This window comes from Rhinolophus hipposideros (assembly GCF_964194185.1).
Source record: "Rhinolophus hipposideros genome assembly, chromosome: 20".
Classification (NCBI taxonomy): domain Eukaryota; kingdom Metazoa; phylum Chordata; class Mammalia; order Chiroptera; family Rhinolophidae; genus Rhinolophus; species Rhinolophus hipposideros.
The window spans coordinates 40,367,383-40,379,711 of record NC_138066.1 but is presented as its reverse complement, the minus strand read 5'-3'; the positions used below and the strand labels follow the sequence as shown (position 1 = coordinate 40,379,711).

Sequence of the window (12,329 nt, the reverse complement as noted above, 5' to 3'; positions counted from 1 at the left end):
TTTTCCCCTCGTATTGCCTAGCCTAGACTCAAAGGCAGCCCAAAACTAGTAAGTGTACACCAGGTAAGAAAAAGCTCCAAGAAAATCCCTCCCATTCTGGTGAGGAGCAAGAAAGTGGGCCCTTACTGGTCTCAGAAACTAGTGGAAATCCTCTTTTTTCCCCTTTTGCCTCTATCCCAGTCTCCAGGCAATTCTATGACAGCAGCAGCACAGAGATGGTAGTGGTGAATGGGCAAGTTCCTAAACTCTGAGAGAAGGCACTCTTTTTCTCTGACCCCAGGAACTGTGACTGTAATGGTGTGAAGCAAATCCTCATAGTCTTTTTTCTTCTTTCTCCTCTTATCACTTGATCAGGATACAGACATGGTTGCAGGAGGGGGAAAATGAGGCCTTTTTACTGAGAGCTCTACATGGTAACACACAGATAACAACAACACTACAGCCCCACTCTGGGGTAGGCATGGAGGACAGTGGCAAAGGGACACCCTTCCAGTGGCAGAAATCTGAGACAGGATACCTAGTTGTTCATTTTTCCTGGAAGGAGAGGTGACAGAGGTACGTTGTATACTGACTCGTGGACAGTGTTTAATGGTATGACTGGATATTCAGGAATTTTGGAGTGAATGATTAAAAAACGGATGACAAGTAAATTGGAGGATGAGGTATACGGATAGGCCTCTTTGAAAGAGCAGAGTATGACATAATTTATGTCCCATCTGAATGCTTACCAAAGAGCAAACTGTAGAGAAGATGCTATTAATAATAACCCACTAAATAGGATGACCTGTTTAGGGGATTCAGTCTCTTTACCCAGCTGCTCTATCCTTGCCCAATGGGCTCATTAACAAAGAGGCCATGGGAGCAGGGATGGATATACATGGGCTCGGCAATATGGATTCCACTCACCAAGGCCAATCTAACTATAGCCAAAGCTGGGGTCCCACCCGTCAACAGCCAAGCATGTTGCATGTACTGGGGAAGAGGTAGATGTATAACCCCAATATACGGTACCATTCATGGGGTGGTCAGCCAGTTCTCTCTCTACTCATTTCTAGCTCCTGGTAATTTATCCTTCCTTCTTAATAAATCAACTACGAATTTAAAATAAAAATTGTTCATAGTGTGATGGTTTTCAAGTAGTCTAAGTCTGCCCCCTTGTGGGAACCAGCTTCTCAATCTCTCACTAGGAATAAAACTTACTAAATCAATGTGTACCTCAAATGAAACAAAACAAAAAACGTATGTGCTCAATAACTTTACCCCAGGCTTTACTAACAGGTTCCTTCCTCATCCTTTGTTATCCAACTATTTATGACCCTTCATTAAAATATTTAAACTGATACACACATAACCTTGTGTATGTCAGTATGAGTTCAGTGACACACCCCTAGCACCCCAAGATAATAAGAAAAAGTTGGTTAGAGGGTCAATTTCAAGTTTAATTTTATGGAAAAAGAGTGCTACACAAAGAATAATCAACAAAAACTTAAGTATCTGAAGAAATATAGGACTAGAAATAAAGATACTTCAGAAGGATTTATCATTTAAGGGCAGATCTTTCTTCCAAGTCTTATCCAACCACCAACAAATTCGTATTTCAAATATCGGAATGGAAAGGCTCTAAATACATGCCGCTATCAATGCTGATTTGAATGAAACTTTGGGCGCAGATCACTATAAAACCTGAAACATTTTCCTACTAAAAATAGTACCTACTTCATGGTACAATTCTGAGAAATAAATGAACATTATGTGAAAGTACTTAGCCCAGAGTCCGGCATATATGTATTATTAAATGTTGTGATTTATTTTCTTTATTTCTAAAGCAATCTATGTTGAAAACTAATGATTTTTTATCATAATGATAAACTATTAATACAACAAAATAATGTTGTACATTAGTGATGCCACTATACCAGACATACTCTTACACTGAGATAAAGAAATACAATGGATGTTAAATAATTTTCCTTATCATTCTGTATAATAAAACACTGTTGGCTTAATAAAGAAATCTTTGTAACTTACCAGACTAAAGAAAAATCTGTGTATGTTTCAAGAGCATGAACATCTCATTTCTACTAAGTATTTTACATATTTACGAGGACAGAAAAAGAATCAGAAGATAGGGCCGGCCTGGTGGCTCAGGTGGTTAGAGTTCCGTGCTCCTAACTCTGAAGGCTGCCGGTTCGATTCCCACATGGGCCAGTGGGCTCTCAACCACAAGGTTGCCGGTTCAACTCCTCCAGTACAGCAAGGGATGGTGGGCAGCGCCCCTTGCAACTAAGATTGAACACGGCACCTTGAGCTGAGCTGCCACTGAGCTCCTGGATGGCTCAGTTGGTTGGAGCGCGTCCTCTCAACCACAAGGTTGCCAGTTCAATTCCTCGACTCCCGCAAGGGATGGTGGGCTGCGCCCCCTGCAACTAGAAACGGCAACTGGACCTGGAGCTGAGCTGTGCCCTCCACAACTAAGTGACTGAAAGGACAACAACTTGAAGCTGAACGGCACCCTCCACAACTAAGACTGAAAGGACAACAACTTGACTTGGAAAAAATTCCTGTAAAGTCCTGTTCCTCTTCCCCCCCCCAAAAAAAAGAATCAGAAGATAGCATATTTGACATTTTAGTACATTATTACTATAGACACACCAGCATATACTAATCAAATAAAACTGGCTATAAACAATGGGAGTCATGCAAAGCCAAACACTTTCCCAGTCTTCCAGAATGAGCTAGTCATGAGCATTATTATACCAATACACCTTGTATATCAGAGCCTAATGCCTGCATAATGTGATCTTTGTAAAAGTAAATCAAAATTGGGTTTCAACCATTACACTGGCTCATGCACTTCTTTAATATCTAGAATCAAATAAATTCAATTTATGTATAGATGACCTCTAATGAAAAAAATCATTTGATGCAAAAAATGGAGCTAGTACAACAAAAAACAATTCTGATGAAGTAACCCATGATTCCCAAAATATAGAACCAGAATTCTTAGAATTGATGAGCTTCTGTCATCAATTTGATGGCCTAAATGCAAGACACTGGCAATGTGCTAGATGCAAAGATGCTACTTTTTTTTTTTTTTACTTATTATTGGGGAATATTGGGGAACAGTGTGTTTTTCCAGGACCCATCAGCTCCAAGTCATGTCGTTGTCTTCAATCTATTTGTGGAGGGCTCAGCTCAGCTCCAAGTCAAGCCACTGTTTTCACTCTAGCTGTGGAGGGCACAGCTCACACTGGCCCATTTGGGAATTGAACCGGTGACCTGGGTGTTATGCACTCTAAACAACTGAGCCAACTGGCCGCCCTACTATCAATGACCTCCTAGGTTACTATGAAAAATACAAATCCAATAAGTAATACCAAATATAGCAAATAATATCTCAATTATATACAATATGCTATATTAGAAAGCAAAAAATAACCAGCCAACTTTAGAAGGCCATACTGGGGTTAAACTGGCACAGTTTTACAGTCGTATTTCAAGAGCCTCATTTCACAAATTCAATAGATAGTTAACAGTCTGACAAGTTATCTACATTCACGAAATTTCTCACACTATTTCCATGATGTAAGTAACATAACATAAGTGAATATTGGATCAATATGTGGCCAGGGCACAGCCATACACCTTCCCAAGCACACTAAGTGCTAGACATATGCTCATTCTTCCATTCAGTAAATACTGACAAATTTTTATATACAAGTGTTCTAGGGCTACAGTGGTGAACAAGATACAATCTCTGCTCAAATGAAACCTATTTTCTAGTAGCTGAGACAACATTAAACAAGTAAATAAATAATTGATTTCAGGCAGTGATAAATACTGTGAAGGTTAAGGCTGGATATTTAGGTAGGATGGTCTTTGACCTAAGCAGAAATCTACAGCCCTTTCTTCAAGAAAGACAAAGTGTACAAGCCTTGCAACGAAAATACTCTTAATATGTTAAAGCAAAAAGGCCAGCATAGATGAAACAGAATAAATAATGGAGTGGTTGGGAGGACGTGGGCTTAGAGTATTAGGAAAAGAGAAACTCAGGCAGGATCATGTAAGAAATGATAAAATACTGTGGAGTTTATTCTGAATGTGATAGGAAGCCACTGGAGAAATATTTTTCAAGTTTGGGGAAATGCATGATTTGTTTTAATAAGAGCACTATAGTTATCAAATGGACAATAGACTATGTGTTGGCAAGAACGGAAATAATAAGTTAGGACACTATTACAGTAGTAAAAAAAACTGATGGTAGTTCAGACTAAAATAACAACATAGGTGGTGTAGAAATAACAGCAAACGTATGTTTAAAAGAACAAATTCTTAAAGCATTATCAAACAAAACGAAAAAACATAATCGAGGAGATATGTTAAGAAACCCATGAGAGACAGAAACTAGATTTAAGTGGACTGAGGAAATTATAGCCCAGAGCATGTGTAGGATAACTGTGAAAGATGAGAGTGTTTCCAGGTCTGTTTTAAGCACAGAAACAAGAGATACAAGGAGAAAGAAGTGCCAAGGGGCAGTAATCTAAATAAGTGGGGTGGGATCTCATTCAGTACAAGTAGTCTGGCCATCACCCATCTCCTACATTTGATAAGCAGAAGACAAAAGAGGTCTCTGCCCCTAAACTAGAGCAGTGAGTGGGTTATGTTTGAATCAGAATTCACTGTACCTGAGTGATAGATCAGAGGCTGATCTAGCTAGTTAACACACAGGAGAGAGCACTCATGTGCAAAGGATAAGACAACTCACCAGACATCTTACCTTACATGTCTGCTTTTACTATTGGAGAAGAGACATTAAATAGAAACTGTGTCCACAGTCAGGTAGGGCAGTTTATCAGACATTATGCACCTATATATGCATATCAATTGTTTAAACTTAGTGTTTGTTCTGAACAGACTGGTGTCTGTTCTGGTTGGTTGATATTTATGGCATACTAATTATTAAATATTTTGAATATCATCTCTCCAGACAGGAAAATACAAAATATAATGAAATGAAAGGGCTCTGGTTCTGGGTTAAGATGGAATAAGCACACTCCACCTTAAATGATATAACTAAAGTCCCTGAATGTAACTGAAAACCCTAGAAATAATAATGGAGCAACAATCTGAAGACTCTGAAAAGTAAATAATAGCAGGCAAATTGTGGAAGGAAACCAGAACTCGAAGGACAACCTATTCGGTGGTACATTTCCTGTTGTTTTTTATTTCCCCAAACTCCCAACCTGAACTCAAAGGAAATCCAAATCATGGAACTGCACACCGGGACAAACTGGAAGACATACACGTAAGACAATCTTTTCTTTCTGGTTAGAGTATGAATGGGATGGGGAAGGGAGATTCCACATGGGATTGAGAGAATAGGGGAAATCCCCTGGCTTTTTTCTCTTTTTACCTTTCTCTTCCAGCTCTGCCCCCCAGGTAAGCCTATTTCACTACTGGTAGCTATAGCTGAAGGGATACATAAATTTCTGAGGAAAGGGAAATCCTTTCTGGACTAGAGGGCCAGTGATGTGAGGAATGTGACAGAACTGGAAGGAAAAATAGATAAATCCACACTTATAATCTGAGATTTCAATATTTCTCTAATAATTCACAGAACGAGCAGGGAGAAAATCAGCAAGAATACAGAAGACTTCAACACTATCAATAAATTGACCAGTTTGACATTTATAGAACCTTCCACCCCCAAACAGCATAACATACATTCATTTAAAGTGCACAAAGAACACTTAAGATAGATCGTTTGGTGGGCCATAAAACAGGTATCAATAACAAGTGATTCAACTCATAGAAAGAGCACTCTTTGACCACAATAAAATTAAATGAAAAATCAATATGACAAAGATATTTGGAAAATTCTCAAATGCTTGGAAACTGCATCAACATCTGAATAACACATGGATTAAAGAAGAAATCAAAAGGGAAATTAGACAGTATTTTGAACTAAATGAAAACACTATGCATCAAAGTATGTAAAAATGCAGCTAAAGCAGTCCATAAGAGGGAAATTTATAGCACTAAAATTCCTATATTAGGAAAGAAGGGATTAAATATATGGCAATGGAAAGAGAACTGACTCTGGGTGGTGAACACACGTGATATACAGATGATGTGTTACAGAATTGTACACCTGAAACCTATGTAACTTCACTAACAATTGTCACCCCAATAAAGTTTAATTTAAAAACAAATAAATAAATAAATAAATAAATAAATAGGAGAAAAATGAAAAGAAAGTCCCAGTGTCAATGACCTCAGCTTCTATATAATGAAACCAGAAAAAGATCAAATTAAATTCAAAGCAGGCAGAAGAAAGAAAATAATAAAGAACAAAGCAGAAATCAATGAAATAGAAAATAGGAAAGCAATGCAGAAAATGAATGAAAACTGAAACTGATTCTTTGAGATCAATAAAATTGATATATTGCTATCTAAAATGATCAGAACAAGAAAGAATACCCAGATTACAATATCAATAATGAGAGAAGTAACTCCACTACAGATTCTACAGATTTAAAAAGGTTACTCAAGAGGAAATAGATAATTCAAATAGTCCTATATTTACTAAATAAATTTAATCTGTATTTTAAAACTTTGCCACAAAGAAAATTCCAGGCCCAGATGGCTTCCTTGAGAAATTCTATCAAACATTTAAGGATGAAATAATAGCAATTCTACACAAAATATTCCAGGAAATTGAAGAGGAGGGAATACTTCTGAACTTTCAACTAATTTACAAGGCCAACATTACCCTGACACCGAAATCAGACAAAGACATTATAGGACAAGAAAACTAAAAGTCAATATCCCACATGAACATACATGCAAAAATAATTGTCTTAGGAAATCAAATCTATCAACTGTACAAAAACAGGCCTAACAGGCCAGATTTGCTCATCCTACTTTAGAGGACTGCTTCCAAACCATAATAGTCCAAATCAAATAATGAAAATATTACATCAAACTAGAGTAAACTGGTAAGGTTTACTATTAGAGGTGACTGGCACGGACATCAGCTACCCACACCCTGCCCCAAGGACTGAGGACTTATTTTAACATCTCCTTTCCTACACATTGTTTTCCCTTGAGTTTAGATTTTCTTTCACTTACTATATTTTTTTATTTATCACCAATTCAAACCTGAGCCTTTCGTCTAAAACTTCTCTAAAGATAATTAAATGCATCAGGTTTCTATCAATGTCATTTCCTGAAGACGGCTCTTCTAGAGGCTTCTAACCTCCTTTTTTTTTTATTAAATGTATTGGGGTGACAATTGTTAGTAAATTTACATAGATTTCAGGTGTACAATTCTGTATTACATCATCTATAAATCCCATTGTGTGTTCACCACCCAGAGTCAGTTATCCTTCCATCACCATATATTTGATCCCCCTTACCCTCATCACCCACCCCCCACCCCCTTACCCTCTGGTAACCACTAAATTATTGTCTCTAACCTCCTTTAATTTGGTCTGGTCGTCCTCTGTCCCTGTCTTTTCATTGTCATCCTGAAGATTTCTTCACCTTTCTTGTTTGTTTAATTTCCTATTTCCTGTAACCAATTTATTTATTTTAATTTGGCTGACTTTCTCATTTTGATAGATTGCATCCTCCCACAGATTTCTTAGAAAAAGAGTACAAGGCAGGCTAAAAAAAAAAAAACTTACATATCTTAAAACATCTTAATTTTATATCTGATTAATAGTTTCAATGCATAAGAAATACTAAGGTTCAAATTATTTCCTTTAGAATTTTGAAAGGGAAGCTCTATTTTTCATTCAGTTTCTAATGTTACCACTGAGAAATGCAAAGCCAATTGATTCCTGTTACATTTGTATATAACAAATTTTTTTTCCTCTCTGGAAGCATGACAGGTCTTCTGTTTGGCCCAGTGATTTGAAATTTCATTACCATGTGTCTGAGTTTGTATTTATATTTGTCCACTGTGCCAAGCACTCAGCAAGCCATTTAACCAGGAACCTCATGTTCTTTTGTTCAAGAAAATTATTTCTCTCTTATCTATTTATCTATCTACTTAATTCTTCAAAACTAATTTTTTAATTTTTCAATTACAGTTGACATTCAGTATTATTTTATAATAATTTCAGGTGTACAAAGTAGTAGTCAGATACTTATATAATTTATGAAATGATCCCCCCAATTAATCTGGTACCCACCTGGCACTATACTTACAATATTATTGGCTATATTTCCTATGCAGTACTTCACATCCCCTTGACTATAAGAATATTCTCTTGAACCATTTAGTTGATGATTTCTTTCCCATTTTATCTATTCTTTCTTTTGGGAACAACTATTATTTAAATATTGAAATTCCTGGACTGATCCTGTAAGTTTCTTAACACTCCTCACTTCTTTTCTATAATCTTTGCCTTTCTGCTCAACTTTTTTCAGAGGTTTCTTCAATATTAATTTTCTAATACTTCTACATAGCATTTTATCTCTGCTATCAAAATTTTAATGACTAAAACCTCTTTTAAAATCAAGAGTACTATTATTTTATTTTATCTCCTTGTTTCATGGCTGTATTATTTTCTCTTATTTCCCTGAGGATGTTAATAATGGTTCTATTATTTTCCTCTGCAAAATTTCTGTTCTCTCCAAGTCGTTTTATTCGGTTTAATTTAATGTCTATCTTTCATTATATTACAAGGTTTCTTTAAAGATCTAGTAATCTTTGATTAGCTAGCTGCTCATATTGAAGAAAAGAGGGCTAAGAAGTTGACTGGAAGCTTTGATACATGGAATGATTTAGCTGGGCTGTTTATTTAAGGAATCTCTGAGGACTACATTTGTATGCGTTTCTTTTTAGTCAGTTTCCTCAGCATGATTAAGTACTAGTATAAGTTAAGATTTCCAAATCAAGCTGCATAAATTATTCCTCTTTTTATTCTGCAACAAGCAATTTTATAAAAATAGTACAACTCTAAAACTTGGGAAGAGCAAAGTTGGAGAAAAAAGGGAACAGGTTTATGGAATAAATCAAACAGGAGCTTTTACAAGATTAAAACACTGCATATTTGTAAATCCAAGTTTTTCTTTTTTTTTAAAGTAAAGATTCTCTAAAAATGTAACTCAGTAATGACTGCCTGAAATTTTGTAATATATTCATTAGTTTGGGTTCTCAATTCTCATTCTCTTACATTTTTTTCAACAAAATTTTTTTCTAGAACAAAACTTTTTTCTACTATATATTAGTTATTCTTGGCACTGAAAATATAGCAACGAACAAATCAGACAAAAATCTCTGCAATCATGGAACATTCACACTAGTTTTGGAAAGAGAAAATAAAATAAATACAAAGGCGGTAAGTTACTATGAAGAAAAAGGAAAGTGGAGGTGCTAGTCATGCAATTTTAAATAAGTTATAATACATAGGGAAGGCTTTACTTGAAGATTTCACTGATATAGAATATTTTTACCTAGTTTGGAAGTTGTCACTTCAAAAAATCAGTTAAAAACAAATAATAATAAATTTTAAACAGAAAGGAAAATAAGAAGATCCTAATTTAAGGCAGCAATTATACACAAAAACCATTTCTTCTGAGAGCTGAAACACAAATAGTGCCTTGATGAAATTTTAAAAAGCCAGTGTGATGATACTCCAACAAACGTTACTGCTAAAAATTTACTTTTGGTTCTATTCCAAAAGTGGTATCCAGACATATACCTCAATGCTCCAAAATTATTTAAAACCTCAATATCATTTAAAAAAATGACATGAGATGATTTTTCATTTTCTTTTATCATAAAGTACTTTTAGACGGTAATATTTAAGCCATAAAGTATCTAAACTAGACCCAGCAAAAAACCCTAGTCCTCAGATTAAGTACTAGGAAAGTACTAGTTAAAGTTAGTACTAGTCCTCAAATTAAGTACTAGGAAAGTACTTACTTCTTGTAAGTACTAGGATGTCTGTTTTTCAAAATTTTATAATAAATTTAATGAAAATTTACCTTGCCCAGAGCGGCTTTGGCGAGAGTCTACACTTGACTGTCTTCGATCTGGTGGTTCCTCGCTCCCTCCATCTGTGTAAAATTAGAAAGAGCATAAGCAAAAAAATCATAAAATTAATGTAATATCTTCTCTGCTTCCACCTATATCTTAAAACTGCTACCTCTATCATTTGTTTTCATTTCTTGTAATTTCAATCATTAAAATACAATGATTTTACAATACAAATCCAATCAATTTGAGGATTTTTCCTATATAAAGCAAAGGTTCTTACCCCTACTTTTGTGGGGATGATTTACTTTCGCTTCGTAAACTCTAGAGAAAGTAAAGGTGTTTTTTCCGTACTCCTATACATAGTATGTACTCTACTTTGCATATAATGAAGCAATGTTATCAACTTTGAAGTTTATTCACAGAATTCCAGTTTAGAAGCCTTGATTTAAAGCAATGTCTAAATTAGTTAATGTTGCTTATTTGTCTAAAATACATCAAAGAATCCCTTGGGCTATATGTTTTACTGTAATAAAAATTACATTTACATATTTTATGAGCAATAAGAAAATTATATAATATATGAAAGAGCAATATAAAATCAGAATCAGAAAAACTCAGATATGAGATAGAAACCAAGAAAGAATAAGAAAACAAAAATCATTTCAGTATCAAAGACTAAACTATAAGAAACACAAGAGCTAATAAACATAACAAAATATCTTAAAAGAAATAGAAGGTAAAAGGATGAAAATCTTTAAGAAATTTTTTAAAAAGAAGATTAAAGAGGATTTGCAAGAAGGTAACAAGTATCAGAGACAGGCAAAGAAGATCCAGCATAAGGATAATAATAGGAGTCCCTAAAGCAGAAAATCCAAATTAGAGAACAGAATACTGAAAACTATAATTTAAAAAGGCTTTCCAGAAAAAACTGTGCATGTATGTATAATATGTACATACATATTATACGTATATGTCGACATTATATGTATATGTCAACATTATATGTATATGTCGGTGAAGTACATGTATACATACTCACTCACATATACTAGTGTATATATGTAGATATAGATATAGATACATAAAGGATATTTGAAACTACATATTATAAGAGCACCATGTGTATTTCAGATAATTAACTTAAATCAATGTACCAAGGCATTTTCTACTAAAATTACTATACTTTAAAGAAAGAGGAAAAAATAATCCCTTCCTAGCTCTAATACAGAACTAACTTTAGGCAACCAAAGTGACTAGAGAAACATCAAAATAAGGACTAGTGATGAGCATTAAATATACTATACAATTGTTTGTAAAATTAAGACTCCAAATGGTTGTTTTTTTTTTAATGGAGAGATCATAGTATATAATGGCTATAAATTCTGACAGTGTAATAGATACAGTACAACCATAAACAAATGAGGGAAGAAACGGAGAAAGCATAAATGAACGAAAAAAATTTAACTGATTTCAGTAATCAAAATTGGTAGCGGTAATGTTTATAAACAGGGATAAAGCAAATGAGTAATGGTATACTCTAATGCTATCATCTTCTCGAGAACCAGAGTTCTCAATGTAGAAGAAAGGAACTACAGAAATAATAACAGAAGAAGTTAAATAAAAACTCTGTAGCATGGACTCCATAATGGAAACACCAGTAGAATCATGTAAGTCACAGGTATGTTCTAGCTCTGTCCACTGAAAATGCCCAGACACAGTGCCTCACCGAGTTGCCATGACCATCCCTCGAACCCAAACTATGATTCTGAAATGCTATTCTCCATTAAAATAAACCAAGATTTCTTAGACAACTAACTGGTTTAGCAAAGGAAATGTACTAGATAAACCTAGAATATACTGACACATTAACAGTAAGGAAGCTATCAAAGATAATGTACAACTAGGCTCTCATCGAAAAGACTCAGTGAAGAAGCTCTCACTGCCGTGAGATCATAACACCAGCACCACACTAACTGGTTACCTTCTGAGATTAACAGGGACCCAGGTCATTATCTTCAAAACTGGAGAAATAAAAGAATTAAGCAATTCATCCTACATTTCCTATATAAACTATACTAGTAGCCAAAGAGTACATAAAAGAGATCTTATAAAATTATTTCAGATAATAAATGAGAAACAAGATAGAATCAGAATAGCACCATTTCACAACTTGTAATGAATTAATAGCTCTACAGGCCCCAAGCATCAGTAGCCAATAACATCAAACAAGAGTAAAAACCAGACACTATATGCCTCCTGAGGACAGGACCACAACAATTACAGTTTTGCCAAAGCAATCAAACATTAGTCTGGTCAAACCTCTGAATCTAGCTGTCAG

At 34.9% G+C, this 12,329-nt stretch overlaps 1 protein-coding gene across 8 annotated transcripts in view; it reads right to left on the bottom strand.

Annotated features, from left to right (window-relative positions):
• TANC2 (tetratricopeptide repeat, ankyrin repeat and coiled-coil containing 2) overlaps positions 1-12,329 on the bottom strand; it is a 266,923-nt gene that overhangs the window by 184,718 nt on the left and 69,876 nt on the right. For all 8 annotated transcript variants that reach the window (XM_081027315.1, XM_081027317.1, XM_081027318.1 and 5 more), the window contains one exon: positions 10,000-10,071. In XM_081027315.1, coding sequence (XP_080883441.1) covers positions 10,000-10,071 — 72 coding nt within the window. The remainder of the gene's footprint in view (positions 1-9,999; positions 10,072-12,329) is intronic.